The sequence below is a fragment of the Aethalodelphis obliquidens genome, unplaced genomic scaffold (assembly GCF_003676395.1).
Source record: "Aethalodelphis obliquidens isolate GAN/ISIS:26980383/991018 unplaced genomic scaffold, ASM367639v1 scaffold133, whole genome shotgun sequence".
NCBI classification, from domain to species: Eukaryota; Metazoa; Chordata; class Mammalia; order Artiodactyla; family Delphinidae; genus Aethalodelphis; species Aethalodelphis obliquidens.
Window position 1 is genome coordinate 457,901 of NW_020838077.1, and position 25,591 is coordinate 483,491.

Consider the following 25,591-nt stretch of genomic DNA (forward strand, 5'->3'; position numbering starts at 1 on the left):
TGATGCATTCTTCCTGAGTTGTTTTACAGATGCTAAAATTACCACCAAATGGAAGAAATTAACTACTTGATGATCATGAGCCCCCAGACCTACAGGCGCCTAAGAACTGATAATGTTAACCGCCTTGTTACCGCAACACCAACCAATCAGAGAAGTGTGCAGGAGCTTGACCACCGTCACCTGGCTTTTAAAAAAAATGCTTTGCTGAAAACCTTTGGCGAGTTGGGGGTGTTTTGAGCACGGACCACGCGTTCTCCTTGCTTGGTCCTGCAATAAACCTTTCTCTGTTCCAGACTCCGACGTTTTGGTTGGTTTGGTCTCACTGTTCGTCCAGCTCACGAACTTGCGTTTTGTAACAATTCTGAATTTTTTATTACCTTAAACCCTTCAATACAAATATACGTTCATTGTTAAATTTAATCTTCAAAATACTTCGACATTTATTTTTTCCACTGTATTTGATGACTTTTTAAATTGGGAAGACATGGTAATATATGTGTCCGTGTTTTAATTACGTGAGTAAGCAAAGTGGAACGCCAGCTGCTTGTGATAACAGTAAAGTGAGCTGGCCCGTTTTTTACATGAATAAAATAAATTTCGGCTTAAAAAATGAAAAAACAGTAAGCGCACAACGGGACGCCCCTCTCAGCTGCGGGGCTTGGAGAACGTTCAGCCAACCTTTGGGAGCTTGGCCGCCTCCTGCGAGGCGGGAGCAGAAGGCCATCGAGCCGCGGTCCTCCCGCAGTCCTAGAGCGACGCTAAAGTGAACCGCGGAGCGAGAGTCGGAGATCAGCAAAGAGCTAAGACGGGGCTTGACAGCGTTTGGCCCTTCCTGCCGGTCGCTGGAGCGGTGAGTGGTGACTGTGCCCCAGCTTGGGGAGGAACTGCAGCCCGTGGGCTGGGGATTAACTGATTCCCTGAGGGTGGAAGTGCAGGGAAGCCTTACCCGACAGAGAGGCCGTGTGGACTTGGGGCGGGGGCGGGCGAGAGGTGTCAATCCTGGGCCCTAGGAGGGGAATGATGCTGTGGATCTAGTTATTGGGGCACAACCTTCTGCTGCATATTTTTCATCCACTGAGCTCAATTTTAAATACCTATTAAAGGTAAACCTTGGTAACATTTGAGCAGAAACCTGAGGGAGGTTAAAAGATCTGTGTGGCCTTTGGGGGTACGAATTTTCTAAGCAGGGGGGAACAGCAAGTGCAAAGGCCCTAAAGCGGGAGCTTGCTTAACATGTTCGAGGAATAGCAGGGAGACCAGCGTGGTTGGAGCGCAGTGAACAAGGGGGAAGTGTGTAGAAGATGATATCAGAAAGATTGGGGGGTGGGAGGAGGCCTGTAGAAAAAGTGGGCATTGTATTGTGTAAGGAATTTGGTCATTTCTTGGCGTGAAGAGTTGTCGGAAAATTTTAAGCAAAGGAAAAACAGCTGACATGTTTTAAAGCATCTACAGCTGGGAACTCATGATGAGAACAGACTGTAGGAAGGCAGGAAAAAAGCCGGTCCCAGTTTGAAGGCTGTCAGGCAGGAGAATTCTCTCTTACTAGGGGAAAGTCAGCATTTTTTTTTTTTCCTCTATTATGGCCTTCAGCTGATTGGATGAAGCCCACTCACATTAATGAGAGCGATCTGCTTTACTCAGTCGACTGATTTAAATGTTAATCTCATCCAAAAACGCCTTTACAGAAACACGAGAGTAATGTTTGGCCAAATATCTGGGTACTCGGTGGCCCAGTCAAGTTGTCACATAAAATTAACCATTTTTATTTTCTGTCTAAGAATCATTACTTTCGCAGACTTTTTTTTTCAGTTTCATTAAGAGTTCCATTGCCCCTTGAACAATGCCGGGGTTAAGGGCTCCTACCCCCAGTGCAGTCGAAAATCTGAGTATAACTTTACAGTCAGTCCTCTGTATTCACAAGGCCGCATCGCAGATTCAGCCAACTGCAGATTCAGCCTATTTATTGGAAAAAAAAAAAAATCCATGTATCAAGGGTCAACTGCAGCAGGATTGGCTTTTTGAATTATAAGTCCATTTTTGACAGAAAAATATCAGCTGGGAGTGCTACTCTAATACACATCCAGGAATATATAACAGCTGGGTGATATTTTTCAGCTAGCTGTTATATATTTGGAATTTGGAACCTAACTGACCACAGCCACTAACTGAGCCTCACGCATATTGGTTCAGAAGTGTGTGCCAGCAATTGGCAGACACTAGTCACTGATTTCTAGAGTCACTCAAGAGTTGTCAAAATCAAGAATGCTCACTCTACACATACCAAGAGCCTGTTTCAAAGGACGATGGTGGAATTCTCTGAGTTCAGTTTTGACATGTTGGGTTTGAAAGGCTTTTGTAAGGTATCCAGAAACCAGATAGCCAGAAGGAAATATAGATCTGGCACTCTTGATGTATCTGGGCTGAAAAATAAAGAAGTCATCAGCATAAAGATAGTAATTGAACTTACAGACATACCTGTCCTCTACATTACCCCCTCCTATCTTATGTCCTATTTCTCTCCTTCCTTTCAATGTCCTATTTTTTGAAAGTAATTTTTGCTTACTCTTGCCATTTTCTCATTCTCCTGTGGCAAGGTGACTGTCCTCCCTATCCCATGACCAGAATTGCCTTCACAGAGGTCACAATGACCTCTTTGTTTTTTAATTAAGTGCATATGTCAGTTCGTAGGTGAACGCACCTTCCTATAACATTTCACTCTCGAACACTGCCTCTTTATAATTCCAGTTATAAATCAGTCAGTTGCTATTCTTTTTCTGGGGGTGGGGGGATGTTCCAGTGCGGACCAGAAAACCTGCTAAACAAATTCTAAAAGAGCTGTACCACTATTTAGTTACTATTCTTTACAATTATTATCTCATTTACCTCAAAACATCTCTGTGAATTAGATATTACCTTCATTTTACAAATGAGTAAACAAACAGTGTAAGTGACAGAGCTAGACTAGAACCCAGGCCTGTCTGAGGCCCAGGCTCTTTCCATCACTCCACACTTACAGAAACAGATCCCCTTGGCCTTCTAGATACTACTATCCTTGTTTTCCTACCTCTGCAGTTGTTCCTTCTTACTTCTCTTCCTTACATGTAGGTGTTTCCCAGGGTTCCAGCCCACTTAGCCTTTTCCCAGCCGTAACTAACAACTACCCTGAACATGTGAGGTTTTCCAACAGTTCTGTGCTCAGACTTTTCTGTCTGAAAAACCCTTTCCCGATTTTCTTGCCTAACTTTCACTTGTCTTGTAAGAGTCAGAAGGACTCACCTCCAGAAAACCTTTTCTTTCTTTTTTTTTTTTTTTTTTTTGCTATTTAATTGCTTTATTAGCTTTACATTTTCCCATGCAAATGGGTGAAACTCTACTGTTGACAGAAACTTAGATTGGGTGCCCAGGCAACCTCCAGTGAGAAGCTGGTAACACAGAACCCACCTGACACATGGAAATTACATAAGGTTCACAGCAAACGGATCAGTAAAGGCATATCAGGAAAATGTAAGGAAAAGGAGAATGAAAATGGGAATCACAGTATTAATCTCGTGGAAAATGGCAGGAGTCAAGGCATAAGGCAAAATTCATCATGATGGTCATGGTGATTAGAGAGCTCCCCCATAAGGATACGCAGACAGTTCCTCAACTGCAGCTCCCTAAGTTTTCTCCTGATTTCTCTCATCTCCATGAACATTTCCATATCATCTCCATCTCCACCCATCCCATCGTTGACCTGCCTCTTGGGTATGGGCCATGGGAAATTAGGGGCAAGTCGGCGAGCCTGTCCCTGTCTATTATTTCCTGCTGGCTGGTGGCCTTCGCCCCCTCCCAAAGGGCGGTCTTGCTCTGCATTCTGCACAGGCTGCTCCACTTCTCCGTTTTCCTGGACCTATCCTCGCTGCCTCCTGCTCTTGATTCTTGCCACGAGTGCGCCTCCTAGACGCTTAGTCCCGCAGACCTGCAAGGGGCCAGGGTGGGGGCAGGGGGCTTCAGAAAGCCTTTTCTGACCTGCTAATTCACTTGAGATTTCTTACGGAGCAGAGAGCTGTAAAGGCCAAGGAGTTCTTTTATCTCTGTGTCTCAGCAACTAAGAGAGTCTGGCACATTGTAGACAATCTGTAAATAAGATGAGTTATGAATATCCATATATTCTTTTAGTTAATTCTGAAACTGGCTTTAATTAATGAACCTACAAGCAGTTTTACTCATTTTGTGTCTTTTTTCCCCTCTCAACATTTGGAGAATTTTCAAATCTACTGAAAATTTGAAAGAGTAGTATAATTAATACAATATACCCCTCATATAGCAGCAGCTGTGAACTTCCTGCTACATTTGTGTTCTCTCTCTCTCTCCACACACCGCCCCCCATAATCCCCCCTCCCCAAAACATTTGAAAATAAGTTTTAGTACCATCTCCTGAGAATAAGGATATTCTCTTACGTGACCACCTGAGAAAACTCTTAAGATCTACACACTTTTTCTGTAAAGGGCCAGATGGTAAATGTTTTGAGCTTTGCAGGTGATACGATCTCTATGGCAACTACAGTTGACCCTTGAACAGAAGGGTTTGAACTGCATGGGTCCACTTATGTGCGGATTTTTTCAATAAATATATCAATAGTATCAATACCTGTGTTTTCATTTTATAGATCTTTAAGTGTGGGGAAAAGTTTGTGTTTGATTAGAGATCACAATATGTGGAGTCAAAAGAACTAGAGTTTGAATCCTGATCCTATCCAAGCTGTTTCAGCTTCCTACCCTGGGTCATCTACCAGTTCCTTTTGTGTTTGAGGCAGAAATAGTAAGTAGTATACGGATTTTTGACTACACAGGGGTCAGTGCGCCATTGTTCAAGTACTCAGTCCTGCAGTGTATTGTGAAAGCAGATGTAAACACTATCTAAACAAATGGGTTTGGCTGTATTCCAGTAAAGTTTTATGTACAAAAACAGCCTTTGGGCCCTATTTGGTCGGCTGGGCCATAGTTTGCATATATATATATTATTCATATTCAGATTTCTGAATTCTTCAAAACATATTTGTATCTTTTTTTTAACTTAAGAGCAAATTTCACACATTGCATTTTGCTGTATCTCTTTAATCTAGAAAAATACCTTCCCCACACCTTCTTTTTATTTTCACGATATTGATTGTTTGGAAGAGTACATGCCTATTGTAGAGAAGCTGCATTCTGGACATTCTGGATTTATCTGAAAGTTTCCTCATTGTTAGATTCATGTTAAACACTTTTAGTAAAAATGCTACCTAAGTGATAAGGCACAAGCTCAGTTGTCTTGCTGTTGGTGTTACTAGGTTTCATTTGATTAAGTTTGTGACTGCCAGATAGCTTCACTCTTCCCCTTGTAATTCATAAGCAATCAGTGTGGTGATTCTCTGAGACTATAAGCTTGTCCTTTCCCCCTACTCCTTTCACCCAATGATTTCACCCATTTGTGGTCCTTGATTGAAACAGTTATTTCCTCAAGGGCTACAAAATGGTGATTTTTTCAAATCTGTTATTCCTGCTATGTTAGCTGGTAGTCTTCTGTAAAACAGTCTTCTCATTTTGTATGGTTGTTTCAGAGAGAAAAAAAAAAGGATAGTAATTATTGGAAATGTATAAACCCAACAAAGGGGTGTTGCTATTGTTGTTATTATCATTACTACTACTATACTATTACTGTTTCTGTGATTCTTGTTATTACATTTTCAGGGGTATCCCTGAGGAGGCAGTCAAAAGAAAGTTCTCCAGAACAGAGAGAGCAGTCTGAAGCTGGGGATGGCAACAGCATTGGTAACCACTCCTTCCCTGGCTCCTCTGAATCTGAAGAAGGAGGGACTTCACTTAGTGAAGGAGGATAACCGCTCTCCTCGGGAACAGGGGGCCAAGCTGCAAGGAAACGGCGCAGGCCTCGGGCAGGAGCCACTGTGCAAACAGTTCAGGCAGTTGCGCTATGAAGAGACCACAGGACCTCGAGAAGCGCTGAGCCGGCTCCGGGAGCTCTGCCGACAGTGGCTGCGGCCCGACGCCCACACCAAGGAGCAGATCCTGGAGCTGCTGGTGCTGGAGCAGCTCCTGACCATCCTGCCCGAGGAGCTGCAGGCCCGGGTGCGGGAGCATCACCCAGAGAGTGGGGAAGATGTGGTTGTTGTACTGGAGGATTTGCAGCCAGAACTGAGAGGAACAGAACAACAGGTGGTAAGGGTCAGATGTGCTCTTTTGTAGGAAAGCAGGAATTGAGACCTCTGGCCAGAGCGGTGGCCATGAGCTCACCAGTGGGAGAATCGCTAAGCTTTGGTTCAGTTTCTTTTCAGTCTGGCTGTTCATTGCTGAAGGTCTTACCTCAGCCTTACCTGTCTCTGGTGGGAGGAAACTGAATGTGCTCCAGCTTCTCCAGCCTCTTTTCTTTGCCCTTCTGTGGTTTCTCTTCGCTCTCTTTTCTAACATGGAAGTGTTTTTCTGAACAGCAGTTTCCTCCTAAACCCACGTGTACCTAATCATCCCTAGGACCCAAACCAGGCAAAGAAACAGAAAATGCTTGTGGAGGAGACGGCCCCTCTGAAAGCAGTGCTGAAGCAGCAGGTCCAGCCTGAGGGTGAAATTCCCAAGCCCAAGAGACAGAAGGGTAAGAAGTAGACTGCATCTTCCTGCATGTGAGATGTGGTGGGCTTCATGGTCCCCCCCGCACCCGAGGCCCTGCTCAGCACACTTGGCATTTTGCGTCTTATTCTTGTTTTGAGTCAGGTTTACTGAGGTGTAAATTACATGCAGTAAAATTCACTCTTTGTAAGTGTACAGGCCAATGACTTTTCACAAACATGAAATAATTGTACTTGTCTAATGATCACCACAATCAAGATATAAAAGTTTCCATCACCCCAGACATTTCCTTTTCCCCTAATCCTTCTTTCTGTTTTTGGATGTTTCTAGTTTGGGTGTTTTTTGTTTTGTTTTGTTTTTGCGGTACGTGGGCCTCTCACTGTTGTGGCCTCTCCTGTTGCTGGAGCGCAGGCTCAGCGGCCATAGCTCACGGGCCCAGCCGCTCCGCGGCATGTGGGATCTTCCCAGACCGGGGCACGAACCCATGTCCCCTGCATCGGCAGGCGGACTCTCAACCACTGCGCCACCAGGGAAGCCCTGGGGTTTTTTTTTGTTCAGTTAAAACTGAATGCTTCTCCTGTGTAGACGTTCACCTTCCTCTTCTCCCCATTACTGTCGGGGTGAATTAAAAAAGGAGTGCTAGTTTCTTACCCAAGGCAAAGAATTCCAGCCACATGATTCATTACTCATTTTTTCTTACCACATTCAAATTACTGTAAACGACTACTGTCTTTTACTTCTAAATGTTACCTGAATTATTTTATTTTGCTCTACCATATTTTCGTTGACTCTGAATTTCTCTTTCTAATTTCTATCCCTTTCATTTTCTCCTCTTTCCAGTCTGATACAAGCCCTGCTTCTCTTTTTGTTTTACTGTCTGTCATTTTAGTGCTTCCACTGAAGTTAAATTACCTCCTGTTCATTCTCTGTCATTTAAACACATTCATTAATGTTGCTCTCCTCGTTAAAGCCCTTCAGTGAGCTAAGTAATGTTATTCTTTCAATTTTTTTTGATGTTTGAAAAATTCCATAATAAAAAGTAAAAAATAAAAACCAACCCACCACCTTCAGTGACTCCCAATAGCCTTTAACAAAGGCCTCACACGGCATGTTCTGGCATTTGCAGACCTTGCAGCCCCATGTCCACTAGCATCACCAGCTTGCTCCGATTTGCTTGCGACTTTTAGCTCCAGCTGTTGCATGTGCTGGGAAACCCCTCAGTCCTAGACACATTGGGCTAATTAATCACCCTTTGTCCCACCTGATCACACTGTGTGTTCCCCTCATGTTGAGTTGCATTCCATTTCCCATTTGCTCCTCTTCTGTCTGGAATACTTTTTCCTCACTCTCCCTGGCTAATTCCTCCTCATCCTTCAGGACCTAGCTCAGATATCACTTTCTTTGTCCTTCCCTAATTTCTCCAAGTCTGGATCAGTTTCCCCACCTCTGCTGCTAGAGCTCCAAGTTTTCTCCTACCACGGAACTGATCGTATTATATTAGAGTTGCTGGTTTACTTCTCTTTTTCTCCCACCAGACCAAAAGGGCATGGGCTTTGTTTTGTTTCCTGAGTCTGCTACTGTCCCTGGACTAGAGTAGACCTTCAGTAAATGTCTATTTGATGAATGGCTGATTTCAATTCTAAAGGCTCCTTTTACCTACTACCTACTCCCCCTGCTCAATTTCTGAGTCTGCTTCAAAAGTCCTCTTCTTCTGGAAGCTTTCTGAGTAAAGTCACTGAAAGAGAGAGGCCTACCTTTTCTAAACAGCCTTGCAGAAATGAATTTATGCCGTGTAATCAGTGATGGGTGTTTAAGTATGAAAAGTAGATTTAGCAATAGTAGATCCTTGAAACTGTTCCTTACCCTCTAGATCTGTTGAAAATGTTATTTTATATTCTTCTTTTATTTATTTATTTACTTTTGGCTGCGTTGGGTCTTCGTTGCTGCATGCGGGCTTTCTCTAGTTGTGGCGAGTGGGGGCTACTCTTCGTTACGGTGCACGGGCTTCTCATCGTGGTGGCTTCTCTTGTTGCGGAGCACAGGCTCTAGGTGCGCGGGCTTCAGTAGTTGTGGTGTGCAGGCTCAGTAGTTGTGGCTTGTGGGCTCTAGAGTGCAGGCTCAGTAGTTGTGGTGCACGGGCTTAGTTGCTCCATGGCATGTGGGATCTTCCCGGACCAGGACTCGAACCCGTGTCCCCTGCATTGGCAGGCAGATTCTTAACCACTGCGCCACTAGGGAAGCCCCATTATTTTATATTCAAGTTCAGGTTGTTTTTCAGTTTTGGAGGCCCCTGCCTCCCCTTTTAGTTGTGTATGTCATTATAAAATCACTGGAAAAGAACTTCTCTTGTTCTCATCCCTTAACTCTCACTCCCTCCCCCATGGAGCCTACTTCATCCTCTTGCAAAAGGCCTTTACACATAGTACATGTTTTTAATCTTCCCTCTCCCACATGTGCTTTTACTTTCCCTGATGTCTCCTTCCCACACCCTTCACTTTCTCATCTACTCTCACTCATTAAATGATCTGCTGCCTTTATCTTGCTTACACGGGGTAACCCTCATTTGCTTGTTATGAGTGCTGCTTAGATGCTCCCTCTTCTGTTTTCTCCATCCATCTCCCCTTTTCCTCTCTCATTCTGACTTTGCATCCCCTTTCAGGCTCCTGGACTTAAAAGACTTATCCTATCTACTCTTCCCTCTCACCCTCTTCCCTGTGTGTCTGAGCTAAGGTTTTATTCAGCACACATTGTTATAATTTGCTTATATGTCTTATGTTCCAGACATATAAGCAAATTATTACAGCACTGAGATATAATAGCTCCACTGAACCACACAGGAAAGCAGTTACTGCCATCCAAGGAGATCAGGAAAGGCTAAGACATTTTTGTGGACTTCATGTTACCCTCAAGGCCTTGTGGCCCAGTGTTTTTGATTTATTAGTGAGGAGACTGAGCCCAGAGGAATTACCTAAGATTATGCAGTTAATCATGATAAAATTGGCACCACGTCTGCATGTCTTCATTTCCAGTTTATTTCTTCATTTCTGGTGCTAGCCCTTTCTTATTGGCCCCAGGGTACTCAGTTGACCTAGCTTTCTAATTTTCCACATGAGGCCATTATCAAGAATATACAGCCATGCCCTTTATGACAGTTTGCTTGCTTGCTAATTTCTGTTTGTGTGTATGTATGTATAGATGTGCGTATCACATGATAAACCTCAAACCATTTAAAATAAGTTGCCTCTCACCATAATCCCCCAAAGGCAGCCACTGTTAAACAGTTTCTTATGTATCATTGCATGTATGTTCTATGCAAACACCAGCACCCACAACATTTCCACTTTGCACACATGGCTTGATTCAATTTTTTTCCTCCTAATTGTAGATTCCTTTCCCTAAGCACCAAAAAACAAGTAACTGGTGGTATATATTTAATGTTTCAGGTGAGGAGACAAGGATTGAGAATGGGAAGCTGGTTGTAGAGACAGACTCCTGTGGAGGAGTGGAATCATCTGGGAAAATATCTGAACCCAAAGAGGCTTATTATGAGGACTCTAACTTGGATAGGCAGCAGGCCAAGGCCAAGGAGAAGACTGACTATAAATGCTCAGAATGTGGGGAGGGGTTCATCCAGCACTCAGACCTGATTAAGCATGAAGGTTCACACAGGGGAGAAAAGCTCTGTGAATCTGAAGTGTGTCAGAGTTCTAGTCTTACTGGACATCAGAAAATCCACTCTAGAGAGAAGGGTCATCAGTGTCATGAGTGTGGGAAAACCTTTCAGAGAAGTTCACACCTTGTCAGACATCAGAAAATCCATCTTGGCGAGAAGCCTTATCAGTGCAAGGAGTGTGAAAAAGTCTTTAGCCAGAATGCAGGCCTTTTGGAACATCTCAGAATCCATACTGGAGAGAAACCTTACCTGTGTATCCACTGTGGAAAGAACTTTCGGCGCAGCTCTCACCTTAATCGACACCAGAGAATTCACAGTCAGGAGGAGCCCTGTGAGTGCAAGGAGTGTGGGAAAACCTTTAGTCAGGCCCTACTCCTCACCCACCATCAGAGAATCCACAGCCACTCCAAAAGCCATCAGTGTAACGAGTGTGGGAAAGCCTTCAGTTTGACCTCAGACCTTATTCGACACCACAGGATTCACACTGGAGAAAAACCTTTCAAGTGTACCATATGCCAGAAAGCCTTCCGACTAAACTCACACCTTACTCAGCACGTGAGAATCCACAACGAGGAAAAACCGTACAAGTGTAATGAATGTGGAGAAGCCTTCAGACAGAGGTCAGGTCTTTTTCAACATCAGAGATATCACCACAAAGACAAACAGGCTTGATGAGGTGTCCTCTCCTTACGGACCATCAGAGACAGTACATTAACAAGCAAGCCGGCACTTCAGGAAAGGCACTCTAGCCAACTCTGGCAGAGAACTCTTGGGGACCAAATTGGAGGCTATCTGCCTCCTCTCTCTTTCCTTCGTTTTCCTTGTTGTCAGCTTTGGGCCACAGTAATTTTCACCCTAGACCCTGGGGGATCAAAGGTAAATAGCATTCTTTACTGCAGGACTTCTCAGAGCCTTTAGCATGCTAAATGCATAGCTATGCATCTCCAAGTAGTAGAGAGCCTCATGATTGAGTGAGGGCTTTAAGTCAGCAATGAATCAAGTGTCCACAGATTTACAGGCTTAAACAGAAAAAGAGCAGGTTGATATTTTCGCATATGCTACAGCAACAGACTCCTATACAATAAAACCAATGACGTTTGGAAATATATGACACTCAAAGGTATCTTAAAGCACAGGTTAATGGTAAACATTTTCGCCCACTGGTTTTATTACCCTGCCTGCCCTTAGCATTATCCTCTCCTTCCTTACCCCCAATCAGCATTTTGGAAAGCAAAGATGATCTAATTTTACCTTTCGCAGCCCCATCCCTGCCATAATACCTCATTGATTCAAGTTAGAGAGTAAGGTTTTATTTAGACTATGGAAGAGATTTCATAAGCCATTTGAATGAACTGGGCTGAATTAATCCAAGTAGCAACTGTCTTACTTCATAACTCCAGTGTCAGTATAGTGGCTGCTGCATAGAAACTTCAAAAAATGGGGAAAGAAATTGGACTTTTTTCCTTTAATACTGAGGACAGAATTTTAAAATGCTGCTTGTTCTGGAATCTTGAAAGTCAAATCAGAAAAACAGCTTGGAAGAGATCATGATCTTCATGTTGTGAATGCCAAAATGTCATGGTAATGATGAAGAATATTAAGCTTAGGGAAGTCCACTTCTGAATATATCACCAGGATGATAAACATCACTTGCTGATTGGTGGTAGCTGCTTGGGGTACTTCTCACTCTGTCACGTGAGTGGGAAGACTGGTGAGTCCTCATATTTTGCTGAGGTTTCTGTTCAGCTGAGTATAGTTTAAAAACAACAAAAAAAAAGTGGGAATGATGTAATAAAAGTTCGTTTTTCTCTTAAATAGAAAAGGCCAGAGACAGCAGTCCAGCACTGGTAAGGTGGTTTCATGACATCACTAGGGAACCCAGCTTCTGCCTTTCATGCCATCATTCCTTAAGGTCATCATCCTTGATGGCTGCTGAAGCTCCAGCCATCACATGCAAAATGTGGACAAAAGGCAGAAGGACAAAAGAGACTCCTCCTGGTCAGTCAGCTCCCTTTAAGCAGCCTTCCTGTAAATCACTTCAGCGGTTGTATCATAGGCCAAATCTTAGAAAAGGGAAGCTGGAAAGTGTGTCTTATTCTGGGTTGCAGAATGCCCAGCTGAAAATCAGTCTTCTGTCACTAAGAGTAAAGGGGAGAGTGAAGGCTGAAATAGGCATTTGGGGGCCTTTTATATAGATATAGATTTTTTTTTTATTATTTTTGGCTGCGTGGGGTCTTCCATTGCTGCGCGCGGGCTTCCTCTAGTTGAGGAGAGGGGGCTACTCTTTGTTGTGGTGAGCTTCTCATTGTGGTGGCTTCTCTTGCTGCGGAACATGGGCTCTAGGCGTGCGCTTAGTTGCTCCACGGCATGTGGGATCTTCCTGGACCAGGGATCAAACCAGGGTTCCCTGCATTGACAGGCAGATTCTTAAGCACTGCGTCACCGGGGAGGTGCCTGGCACTTAGGAGTCTTTGGCCCACTTCCCACTCGGATCTGAGTGGATGCAAGCTGAGCAGAGCAACAGTTAATACCATTATCTGGAGGAGGACCAAATCAGCAGGAGAAGCAGCTGTAATTTTTTGAGAAATTAAAGAATTTCATGGAAAGTCAGTCATGTTCCATTGCTTAGGAAACCATAAAGGTATGTGTCTTTATTCTGCCTTTATGAGTAAAATTAAGTTGATAACAGGGATTTTCCAAGAGTTTTGATGGGTGTGCTGAGGTTTGTACCTAAACATTTAGCTCCATGTCATAGTTTAAATCTATTTGATTCTGTTCAGTTTAAGGAAAGAACATGGAATATCTTTATTATTCTCATTAAAAAGCAAAGATAATTAAAAGATTCAAAGTATGAACAATTGATATATACCTTAAATATATGGAAAATTTATTTTGGCTTTCTCTTTTCATGATGATTCCATAGTATAGGTATTATAAGCATTCTAAGTTCATTGACACCTTAACCTAATTCTTCCTTATGGTTCCAAAGGAAATGGTGTTCTCATCTGTACCCTGGGGCAGATCCATAACCACCTGGGCAAAATTTTGGATACAGATATATTTAAATAACATGTTTTCCTTATTTATTCCTGAAAATTATAGAAACGTTGAACAAAGGGCAAATGTTATAACAGATCTTGACTGGGGTTTTGCTTGCAATGTAAGACATCCTAGACACCCTAAAAGGCAGTTAAAAATCTTTTCAGAGAGCAGAAGTCCAGGAAGACTAACTGTATTGCAGCAGTATCTTCTACTGGTCAGCCATTTCTGTTTGGGTCTTTTTTTTTTTTTAATTAATTAATTACTTATTGGCTGCGTTGGTCTTCGTTGCTGCGCGTGGGCTTTCTCTAGTTGTGGCGAGCGGGGGCTACTCTTCGTTGCCCTTGCGGTGTGCGGGCTTCTCATTGCGGTGGCTTCTCTGGTTGCAGAGCATGGGTTCTAGGCACATGGGCTTCAGTAGTTGTGGCATGTGGTCTCAGTAGTTGTGGCTCACAGGCTCTAGAGCCAGGCTCAGCAGTTGTGGAGCACAGGCTTAGTTGCTCCGCGGCATGTGGGATCTTCCGGGTCCCCTGCATTATCAGGCAGATTCTTAACCACTGCGCCACCAGGGAGGTCCCTGGGTCTGCTTTTTTTTTTTTATTTTTTGCGGTACGCGGGCCTCTCCCGTTGCGGAGCAAGGCTCCAGACGCGCAGGCCCAGCGGCCATGGGTCATAGGCCCAGCTGCTCCGCGGTACGTGGGATCCTCCCAGACCGGGGCACGAACCGGCATCCGCTGCATCGGCAGGCGGACTCCCAACCACTGCGCCACCAGGGAAGCCCCCTGGGTCTGCTTTTTAAAGAGTTTTTAAAGAATAGTTTTACTGTCAAAATTGAAAGTCTTTTCACATGTTAATTGGTTGGTAAGTAACATGTTAATTCTGATTTTGAACCGCCATGTTCACCTTGGCTGAATTATTCTATTAGATTCTCCTTTTACTCTTAAACAGCAGTGCCCTTAAAAATTAAATAAGGGAGCTGTATATCAAAATTTAAATGCACATGCCCTTTGACAAATAAATTTCAGTGTGTAGTATTTACCCCAGAAATATACTCATAAAACCATGTAAAGATATTCAATGGTGTTCTCTACTTAACAAAGAAAAAATATAGTAGGAATAGTTAAGTAAATTAACTCATACAATGGAATACTAATTAGCTGTTAAAAGATAAAGTGGTATGGAAAGATCTCCAAGCTTTCTTAACTGAAAAAGATAAGGTGCAAAATTACATTGTGATGCCAGAGGTGTTTTAAAATACATACTTATTAAACAGATGTTTAATGAGCGCTACTATGTGGCTGTTAGCGTCCTGGGAAGATATACACAAAATATTAACAATGGTTAAATGGGGAGTGGGATACTTTTCATTTTATAGTTTCTATGCACCTTGTGTTTTAATTGTACATATATGATCTGTATATTTAAGTTTTTAAAATTTGTGCTGCTTGCTGTATTGTAATCGTTATTAATCTGTTCCCCCAGCAGCCTGTGAGGACTCTAAAGACAGAAACTCAGTTTTGTCTTCATCATCGAGTTGGTTTTTAATTGAAATGATTGCAAAAATGAGGGGCAGGCTGGGAACATCCCCATGGCCTGGTGGGGACTCAGCAACTGAGCAGGGCGGGCGGGGGCTGCGGGGGTCCGCCAAGCGCACCAGTGAGACGTGCGGCCGCATTCCTAGAGAGGCATGGAGCGGGCCGGGCTGAGGTTCGGCTGCTCGCGCGGCAGGAGGGGAAATCTGACCCCGGGTCCGACGGCCGGAAGCGGCAGACGCCCGGGCCCTGCGGGGACAGGCGACTGGCTCATCCCGACTGTGGAGAGCCGGGCCTCCGCCCTCCGGTGGGGCTTTTCACTGGGTCGGCCATGTCTTCGTTGTGCATGTTCCTTGAACTTTTGGTCCGTTAACCAGCAATTAGACACTCACCGAGTGCCCGCTATATGCCAAACGCTAGGAGCTGGGGGGCAATCGCAGTAAGATGCGTTCTGGGCCCGTCGCAGGTCCCGGCTACCGACATCCCAGTACATCTACGTGCCTCCGGCAAGACGTCCGCCAGTATTTGTTGAATACCAGGTAAGCCTGGGCTCGCTGAGGTCATGCAAAGATAAACCCCTGTCCTCAAGGGGCAGGGGTGGTGGCGGTGGTGCGGGGTGTGATCCGTAATGCGGGTTGGAGAGGGAAATGGGTTGGTGAGGCAGGTTTGGGCTCACTTCCATGGGAACACCCTCCACCTGAGTGGCTCAGAGGACAGAAGACTGTCTGTACATTAGGTTTGGGGGTGGCATTTGCACGGAGCCTTGGGAATATACTGTTAGAAGACTGGTCGTGGCCATAAACTACAAGGTTGGTGGAACAAATCTGAGTATCAGCTGGCAGTGTTACGAGGCATTTGGGAAGACGATGGCTTTCTTGGAGGTAGGGTCTATGTCTTTTATTATGGGGTTAGCGTTATGCTTGGAAAACGACGTGCTTGATAAATGTTTATCGAGTGACAAACACACAAGTCAAACTCAGTTAAGATCAGATCCTGGGGAGTTTGAATTTAGTTCAACCCGCTTTTTGGTGGGACAGGTGTGTCGAATATGTTTCGAATTGTGCTTTAGGAAATATCAATCCAGTGATGATGGAGTGTGTGGTGCGGCAGGAATACCACACAGAAAATTATTGTAATAGTGAATGTAAATCGTAAAGCAGGAGTAAAAAGGAAGGAGTGGCTGCAAGAGGCGTTGTGGAGGAAGAGTTGACTGGACTCAGGGTGATTATATATAATATATGTAAGCTGGTTTTGAGCCTGAATGCATGGAAGGTGGTGGTGATGCCAGTAGAAACTGGAAAATACAGAGTGAGTGCAGCTTTGAGGGGACTCTGATTTCAGTTTGGGATGTGTTGAAATTACAGTGCAGGAGAGGCCCAAGATGTGAGTTTGGAATACGAAAGGCAAGTCAGAGCCAGACAGAGATTTAAGTGTTCTTAGAATAGAGACATATTGAATTTTGATTGAGATCACAAAAGGAACAGGTGAGAAGAGAAACAGAAGTTGAAGTGTTTCTACTGTTTGTTATCTATTGTTACATAAAAAAATAAAGCCCCAAACTTAGTGGCTTAAAACAACCTCAGCTTATTCTTATGATTCTATGGGTTGACTGGGCAGTATTACTGGAGTTACTCATGTGGCTGCTGGTCAATCAGCTGGGGACTGGGCCCAGCTGGGGCTCCGTGGTTCTCTTCCACGTGACCTCTGCATGGCTAGCTTGGGCTTTCTCACAGCATGGAAGTCTCATGGCTGTGTGTCTGGCACTACAAGAGCACTTCCTCTTACATTGTCATTTCTGCCATATTCTATTGGTTAAAACAAGTCACAGGTCAGCACAGACTCAAGGGAAGGAAAAGTAGACTCCACCTCATGATGAGAAAAGTGACAAAATCTCATCATAACAGGTTTTAGGGAATGGAGGCTTTGGAAACAGTCTACCTCACCTACATTTAAGGTGGAGTATTCTGTGAGAAATATGCAGAGATAGATGAACTTTAAGGGTATATTAATCTGTCCATAAAGGCAGCCATCTGGCTCCTCCATGGATCAAATTATCCCTTCCCTCCATCTAAAGTATAAGCTGCTCAAGCATTCTTATTGTTAACCCTTCTTCCCTGGTGTCCCTTACCTTACATCCCTTGCCTCTGGGCTCAACTCCCTTAGGATTCAAGGTAGACTTCTCATTAATTTCACTGATAATATTGACAAGCAGTCTCAGTTTTTGAGCATCACTTAGAGTGGGGACAAAAATATAAGTATGTTACATAGAGTTTTGAAGCTCTTATAATTTTTATGTTACTGATCAATTCTTATGCTTCAGATGTACATTTGGAAAAACATTTCTGGAGCATAGACCTCAGCTAAGTGAACCTTTTTCTAGCCTTTAAGGTCAACATGGATGAAGCTTCGCCAGGCCCCGCTCCTGAGAATGGAGACAGCCTTGTGAAAGTGAAGGAGGAAGATCCCACATGGGAGCAGATGTGCAGCTCACAGGACAGCAGCTCCCACACTCTGGAGCTTTGCCGCCTGCGCTTCCGGCGGTTTTGCTACCAGGAGGTAACCGGGCCCCGGGAGGCTCTGGCCCAGCTCCAAGAACTTTGCCATCAATGGCTGCGGCCGGAGACCCACACCAAGGAGCAGATCCTGGAGCTGCTGGTGCTGGAGCAGTTCCTGACCATCCTGCCCCAGGAGCTCCAGGCCTGGGTGCAGGTGTATCCTCTGGAGAGCGGGGAAGATGCAGTGACAGTGCTGGAGAATCTAGAGAAAGACACAGGAGCCTCAGGACAGCAGGTGGGAAGAGAATGTGCGTGGTGGCCTGGGAGATGTAATGGCGAACATTTGTCTGTTAAGTTTTAACTTTTTACTTTGAAGTAATTTACAACTTATAGAAGTTTTGGGAGAGTAGTACAGAGAACTACTGTGTACTCTTCACCCAGATTCACCAGTTGTTAACATTTGTTACAGGATGTGCCCCTCTCGTGTGTGAGCACATGCTCCCTCTCTCTCTCTGTATATGTACATATATGTGTACACACACACACACACAGGCTCACACATTTTTTTTCTTGAACCATTTGAGATTGGAGTTAGTTGGAGATACCATACCCCTTTATCTCTAAACACTTCAGTGTGTATTTCTGAAGAAGAAAGATATTCTCTTGTATAACCAGAATACATACTATCAAGTTTTGGGAAATTAAAATTTTTATGATACTATCACCTCAACAGTAGTCCTTGTTTAGATACATCCATGATAGCCCAGTAGGATTCTTTATGACAATTTTGCCCCAATCCAGGATACAGTCCAGCATCACACATTACATTTAGTTGCCGTCTCTTCAGTCTTCTTAGATCTGGAAAGGTTGTTCAGTCTTCCTTTGTCATAACAATGACATTTTTTTTTTTTTTTTTTTTGCGGTACGCGGGCCTCTCACTGCTGTGGCCTCTCCGGTTGCGGAGCACAGGCTCTGGACGCGCAGGCTCAGCGGCCATGGCTCACAGGCCCAGCCGCTTCGCGGCATGTGGGATCTTCCCGGACCGGGGCACGAACCCATGTCCCCTGCATCGGCAGGCGGACTCTCAACCACTGCGCCACCAGGGAAGCCCAACAATGACATTTTTGAAGAGTACAGACCAGTTATTTTTTGGAATGCCCCTCAATTTGGGTTTGCCTTGTATTTTCTCATGATAAGACCCAGGTTGTGCATTTTGGCTAGAATACCACAGAAGTGACATTGTGGTCTCCTCAGTGCATCACATCAGGAGGCACATGGTGATGGATTGTCCCATTACTGATGAGGTTAAGGTGGTATCTGTCAGATTTCTCTACTATAAAGTTACCATTTTCCCCTTTGTAATTAATAAGAAATTTGTGGGAGACATTTTGAGACAGTGTACATATCCTATTTCTCATTGAACTTCCACCCACTAGTTAAGCAACCATCTGGGTTTTTGTTTTGTTTTTCTAGGCAGGGATTTTTGCCTGTCTTGTGTCTCTTCTTTGGCACTATATCCCCAGCACATAGAACAGAGCCTGGCTTTTAGTAGGCATTCAGCCCATATTCGCCAAATGAGTGAAGCAAGTCTCTGTCTTGCTACTCTGTCTTACTTGCTGCTGCTTAAGGATTAAATGGAGCTTCTCTGGTGTTCCCTTGAGGATATCCCTAACTGCTGTTGGGTCCAGTTCCCACCAGGATGCCTTTTCTTTTCTTTTTTAATATCTTTATTGGAGTATAATTGCTTTTCAATGTTGTGTTAGTTGCTGCTGTATAACAAAGTGAATCAGCTATATGTATACATATACCCCCATATCTCCTCCCTCTTGTGTCTCCCTCCTTTTCAAAGTGAACCTTTTGTCCCCAGGCTTCTGTCTACACTCAGGGACAGGATATGCACCTACCGGTGACAGAATATCAAGGAACCTCTTTGGGGTGTCAGAGGCCCCAGCTACTGCCTGGGGTAACCACCTTGAAGTGTGAACCCCCAGAGCCCCACCAAGAGGTCGCCCAAGAAGTGAGTGGTGAGTGCCGGAGGGTGAGTTTAGTAAGGACACTGGGAGCAGGCCGCTGGCAGGTGCATGGCCTTCTAAGTAAAGCTTGTTTATCTGTGGGGTTTTGTTGTTGTTGTTGTTAGCCCTATACCTAAGCAAACTTTTAAAAACATTTGGAATTGTAAAATGTTAGAAGTCTAAGATATTCTTATCCAACACCCTTAATAGTTAGGAAAACCAAAACTCAGAGTTTAAGTGACTTGACCAGGGTCAACAGAGGCAGAGTTAAGTCACGTGACCTTCTGACCAAGATTCTCTCTTTACTATATATCTCTATTCCACATTTCTAATTCTACACTTGTGAATATTTTAAATATTTACTTGGTAGCTTTCCATAAATTTGTCTTTTCCCCATGGTAACATTTTCTTCAGTAGCCTCCCTGCTTCTAATCTTTCAGTAATTTACATACAGCTTTAGGTTTAAACAGGTTCTCTCCTTCCTGCACTTGGAGTGTACCCTCCTGTGTGCACGGCTCTCTCACTTTCCGTATCCATCCCAGCTACTGGTTATATTTCAGCTGTGTGCAGTAAGATAGGCCGTGCAAAGAAGGCAAAGTCTGCGGCCTGCAGTTTGCAGATGGTTTGAGAACACACAGAAGTATACAGATCGTTCAAAAAGGAGACCTCAGAACTCCGTAGTGCAATGTTTTTTAACCTTTGTGGTGAGGGATGCTATCATTTTCCCCCAGAATTTATTGAAAAGGATTAACTCTCTTCCCTAGAAAAGGCATACAAAATGACACACACAACTTCATGATTTACCACATTGGTTTACAGTCACCACATTGGTGATCTGTGAATACTGATATTTTGATATTAAGTGCAGAATAAATGGTTCATATAATAAATGATTTAAAAACATTCAAGGGAGATAAAAGAAAATGTATGAGGTTCAGATTACTTGTGATATTTACCCATTGGAGCATAAATAGAACTTGATATTTCCCTACTTACTTGATTGATAGTTCTGTCTTATTTCTTTGGTTATTAAAAACCACCATGACATGAAGCCCAAATGTTTTACGTGAAGAAGTTTAGACGTGGTAGGGAGCCTTATGGCCCTGGGGTTGGGAAAGCTTTCCTGGAGTCATGAGCTTGCATTGAGCCTTGATACATGAGGATTTGCATTGGAGCAGGCATAGGGTGAGTATTCCCATCTACCTGTGAGATGATGAACATGCATCTGCTGAAATCAGTTTCATCTCACTTTGACTGTGGAGGGGGAGGGGGTAATGAAGAATGGAGGTACTTGTCAGATTGGTGATGATAATTGACAGAAAGATAACAGCGGTCATAGGATATAAGATTCTTTCGTGTGAGCATGAGCTGGCTCTCAGAACTGGACTCCAGCAGCATCTACTGGGCGGAGGGGGGGCTTCTTTGGTTCTCTAGGTCCCCGTGCGATGCGCCACTGCTGTGGTGTGTGTAATCAGGTTGCTCTGTTGTCCTTTAGGAAGCACACCCTGTCATTCTCAAGGGCTTTTTATACCCTCTAAGGCCCTCCCAAATATTCTGGAGACTGGCTAAGGGCCTCCCTGCTTACTAGTCATAACCCAAGCACATTTCTCCAGGATACCTGCGACCAAATGAACTGAAGATCAGTTTCCCAGGCTACCTGCATTCCCTCCTCTCCTGCTAGTATTTTCAATGGGGTACTAAGTAAACCAGCATGACAGGATGGTGGGGTCTGTTTAGGGGAAAGAGTGGGTGGGGGGAATGGGAAGGTCAGTTGGGGCCATTTTATGGGGTGTTTAAATTCAAACCAGGAGGTTTGGGCTTTATCATTAAAAAGTTGGGTGCCACTGAAGCCCTTTTTTAAAATCAAAACTATGATTTATAGTGACTGTGTTATTTGTGTGTATATAGTATTTCATTCTCACCTGTCGTGGAACACTAGATTTAAAATGAAAACTATTGAGTACTTTATTTTTGCCAGTCTCTTAATGCTCAAATGTGATCGATTCTTAGGGTCAGACACATTGGTAAATTTTCGATATGTTGATGGAGAAGTAGAAAAGACCTTGAGATCATTTTATTCATTGCAACTTAAGCCCATTTTCTCTTGTTCTGTCTTTGGCAGAGATATAGAGCAACAGATCAGTGTGGTATTTGTAGTGAACTTTAATATGTTTGAAAACATTCCTCCGCCTTCTTCCCAGGCTTAACCCTAATGCTTTTCCACCTCAGGAGGATTATAAGAGGCAAACACAGAGTCTGATCTGACCTTTGCTCTCTCAAATTTCCCATTGCTGTTGCTCTCTTTCCTCACTGCATTATACCGTTGCCCCCTTCCATTCTCTCTTGCCATCCTGCCCCTCCTCAGCTTAGCCCTTTCTCTGACAGCAGACCTGCTTTACACTGCGCTTTTTAAGCTGTTGGTTGTTTGGCATATATGCGTTGTGGGGAGGTAAGGTAGTAACAGTGAATCAGGGGCAAGGCTATTTTATTGTCCTAGCAAGCCTTATTTGCTCTAGATATGAAACAACAGCAACAGAAAGATTACACAGTGATCCACTGTGTCTGGAGCAAGGAAAAGTGGTACTATGTTCTGTGTTACATTTTGGGTTAGAATTATCCCCTGTGCTCTTCATTTAGTAATTTTGGGCTCCTTATATTGTTGCCATCTTGAAAAATAATGATACATTACGTTGTGTGGGGTCTTACAACTTACAGAGGGCTTTTACAGAGAGTTTTTATGTTACCTCAATCTTCATTAACCTTGTAAAGTAAAGTAGACTGTGTTCTCCCCATTGTACAGATAAGGAATTGGAAAGAATCTTTTTAAGTAACAGTGCAGTGCCTGGCACCTTGCAATCATTATGACTGTCTGAATTATTGTTACAGTTTCCAGTGTGGCAGATTCTCAAAAGTTCTCCTAGCTCAGGGTTAGCATCTCTTCTATGTATGTATGTATGACTGTTTTTGTGTGTGTGTGACTTTTTTTACTGATGTACAGTTGATTTACAATGTTGTGTTAGTTTCAGGTGTACATGTATGACTTTATTTTTTTAGAGCAGTTTTATGTTAAGCAAAATTGAAAGAAAGGTACAGAGATTTCCCATCTACCCCCTGCCTCCCCCCATACGTTGCCTCCCCCATTATCAACTCTATTTTTTGTATCTTTATTTTCTCTTTTCATCTTCCTCTTATCTGCTTTCCTGTTTCCCCTTTGCCTTCTCTCTCTGTTCTCCACTTCTTTTCTTTCTTCTTTGTTCTCTGGTTAATGTTTCCTTTATCACCAAGTTCTGCCTTCCCTCTCCTTATTTTCATCAATGATTTCTAATTTTTCTTTATGAATGTGAAAGTGCATCACTGTAGAGCACCTCATGAGTTCATAAACACCACTTATTTTGTGGGTAGGGACCCTAAAGTTTTAGAATTCTGAAAGAATGAAAGCAGATATGATGTTCTAGCGTAAGATCTGTATCTTAGTTCCTGGATGTTTAACAAACATAAGAAGAGTTGGGGTCTGGGTCGCCCACAAAGGGCTCTCTCTTTAAATGATCTCTCTCTAAAAGCCATTGTGTCTCATTCAGGACTCTTGTCTCCTCCTTCCACAGGGCCTGCTCCCCAGGGACCAGCCCCTCCCCAGGAAGAGAATCCCAGAGACCAGGCAGCAGTACCGGGGTTTAACTCAGCCAGGTCCCAGGTGAGCACGGTGCCCGGGCTATGCGAACCTCAGTCGCAGCCCTGCTTCCCTCGACCACCTGTCCCTGCCCTTTTCTCGGCTCACACTGCTCACCCTGGAGCCTTCCAGGTGGCACCGTCCCTCTGCCTTCACCTTGTCACAGAATATCACAGACCACTTATGCCTCATCCGGGGAGCTCACATAGATCACATAGATTATGCAGTGGCCTCATTCCATACCGTATGTAGGAGGCACATCAGATCTCAAGGTATGAGAATAAGGGGCAGAGTTGGGCCCTTGGTTTCAGAAAGTGCCTCTACTCATCTGATGCTCAGTGACTGATGTTTTATCTTTTGAGGGGGTCTCTGGTTTCTCTCCCCAGTCTGAGAAGCAGTACTTTTCCTCATGTTACCTTATAGTCCCAGTGTTCTGCACATACCCAATTAATATTTGGTGATGATAATGGAAATTCTGTGTATCCAAGGCAAAACTTCACATCTTCACAAAATAGACTCTTGGTTTTTTTTCCCCCTTATTCTCTTAGTGGTCCAATCATTTTCCTAGTCATTTAGTTAAAAAATATTTAAGTCCTCTGCTGCTGAGTCAGTTTCCTCAAGAACAGGGTCTTCATGGAGTCCTTTCCTCACTCTGTGACTTTTTTTTTTTTTTTTTGTGGTATGTGGGTCTCTCACTGTTGTGGCCTCTCCTGCTGTGCAGCACAGGCTCCGGACGCGCAGGCTCAGCAGCCATGGCTCATGGGCCCAGCCGCTTCGCAGCATGTGGGATCTTCCCAGACCGGGGCACGAACCCGCAGACCCCGCATCGGCAGGCGGACTCCCAACCACTGCGCCACCAGGGAAGCCCCACTCTGTGACTTTTAATTTGTTCTTAATCCTATCAGACCCAGTGCCTCCTGTTCTTAACAAATACTTCACCTTCTTGAAAAGAAATGTATAGCAAGTAAAACTTACCTATATGTATATTTAAATCAATATAATTATCTAAAATGCTATATAATGGAGAAACAAAAAGCAATTTATTAAAAAAAAAGTATTTCAAAAATGTAGGGCTTCCCTGGTGGCGCAGTGGTTGAGAGTCCGCCTGCCGATACAGGGGAAGTGGGTTCATGCCCCGGTCTGGGAAGGTCCCACATGCCGCGGAGCGGCTGGGCCTGTGAGCCATGGCCGCTGAGCCTGCGCGTCTGGAGCCTGTGCTCTGCAACGGGAGAAGTCACAACAGTGAGAGGCCCGCGTACTGCAAAAAAAAAAAAAAAAAAAGCAAATGTTTGGACATGATCACACCAAGAAATAACAAAGTAGTTAAACGTTTGCACTGATGTGTAATCATTAGGTTTGAATTAAGGAGGAATAAGAAGATCAAAAGGCTAGGAAAATGAAAGGGCAGAGATGTGGGTGGACAGTAGAATGAAACTAGCATTGAGTCGAATAATGAAAGACCAGCCAGAGAAAGAGAAAAATAACATTAATTGAAGTAGACCTAAGATGAAGTTATGGCTTGTATTGTGTCCCGAAAAGATATATTGAAGTCCTAACCCCAGGTACCTATGACTGTGATCTGATTTAGAAATAGATTCTTTGTAGATGTAATCAAGTTAAGGTGAGGTCCTACTGGAGGAGGGTGGGCCCAGCATCCGACGGTCGATGTCCTTATAAGAAGGCCATGTGAAGACAGGGAGACACACAGGGAGGAGGCCATGTGACGGCAGAGGCAGAGACTGGAGTGATGCATCTACCAGCCAAGGAACACTCAGGACTGCTGACAACCCCCAGAAGCTGAGAGAGGCAGGACAGTCGTCCCGTAGACCTTCGGAGAGAGCAGGGCCCTGCTGGTTGGCTTGGTTCGACTGGTCTGCAGTGTGGTATTCAACACCCTTCACACCTAGACCCCTTATCCTTACCACAGTGAAGACTGAGAGGCCATTTTTTGCCTTTTTAGACATCAGTGAAGACTGAGGAAGCAGCAGCCCAGGGCCTTGTCCCAGAGCAGTGGCCACATCTGAGTCTGGCCCAGAGGAACCTCTGTGGAAACTCGGCTCAGGAGAAGGTTACAAACGTCAGTCTGATGCGTAAGGATAGGCCTCTGGCTGGTCCCCAGCTGTGCTCACCTTTCCCATCATTAACCCTGACTCGGCCCTTGTGAACCCACATTTCCTACATGCCCTCACCCTTCCTTCCCCTTCTTCTGGCCTCTGCTTCCACACTTCTCTCAGCCCCTGCCATTTTGAATCCCGCCCAGTCCCCTTATCTTCTTCTGTTGCTACTCACTACTGATTCTTGCTGTTATCTTCTCTGATCATGATTCCCTCAACATCTTCTCCTCTGCTCCCTTTTTTCTTCCCTTTTCAAGGGTCCCATATAATTTGTCATTTTCAGACATCCCTTAATACCTGAAAGTTCCACAAACACCTCTGCCTGATCCCTTCTTTACCTCAGAGGAAGTTTTCTTCACTCTCTGTGAGCACTACTGTCCATATGTAATATGCTTTGCCCTGTTAGATACTCTCCCCTGCAAATTGACCTTTCTTATTATCTTCCCATACTCTGCCACA

General features: G+C 44.2%; 3 protein-coding genes and 1 non-coding gene across 8 annotated transcripts in view; 2 read left to right on the top strand and 2 right to left on the bottom strand.

Moving 5' to 3' along the window:
• On the top strand, window positions 1-11,899 carry LOC113616211 (zinc finger and SCAN domain-containing protein 26-like). The gene is made up of 4 exons (XM_027099558.1): window positions 1-850; window positions 5,713-6,198; window positions 6,508-6,625; window positions 10,044-11,899. The coding sequence occupies exons 2-4, from the start codon at window positions 5,779-5,781 to the stop codon at window positions 10,943-10,945; spliced, it is 1,440 nt and encodes a 479-aa protein (XP_026955359.1). The 5' UTR covers window positions 1-850; window positions 5,713-5,778; the 3' UTR covers window positions 10,946-11,899.
• On the bottom strand, window positions 2,785-2,846 carry LOC113616265 (U7 small nuclear RNA). The gene has a single exon (XR_003431261.1). It is a non-coding gene; the product is annotated as a U7 small nuclear RNA (small nuclear RNA).
• On the bottom strand, window positions 3,566-4,642 carry LOC113616255 (protein BEX3-like). Its single transcript, XM_027099603.1, has 2 exons — window positions 4,631-4,642; window positions 3,566-3,889 (listed from the first exon to the last, which is right to left on the bottom strand). The coding sequence occupies exons 1-2, from the start codon at window positions 4,640-4,642 to the stop codon at window positions 3,566-3,568; spliced, it is 336 nt and encodes a 111-aa protein (XP_026955404.1).
• Window positions 10,988-25,591, top strand: part of PGBD1 (piggyBac transposable element derived 1) — a 19,799-nt gene continuing 5,195 nt past the window's right edge. Inside the window, exons 1-6 of one of the 5 annotated variants that reach the window (XM_027099538.1) lie at window positions 10,988-11,984; window positions 14,795-15,383; window positions 17,225-17,634; window positions 19,207-19,363; window positions 22,954-23,042; window positions 24,979-25,108. In XM_027099538.1, the coding sequence (XP_026955339.1) occupies window positions 17,239-17,634; window positions 19,207-19,363; window positions 22,954-23,042; window positions 24,979-25,108 (772 nt within the window). In that variant the 5' untranslated portion in view covers window positions 10,988-11,984; window positions 14,795-15,383; window positions 17,225-17,238. Of the gene's footprint in view, window positions 11,985-14,794; window positions 15,384-15,607; window positions 15,726-17,224; window positions 17,635-19,206; window positions 19,364-22,953; window positions 23,043-24,978; window positions 25,109-25,591 lie in introns of those variants that run through there. The other 4 variants (XM_027099541.1, XM_027099539.1, XM_027099542.1 and 1 more) reach the window with 4 other exon arrangements.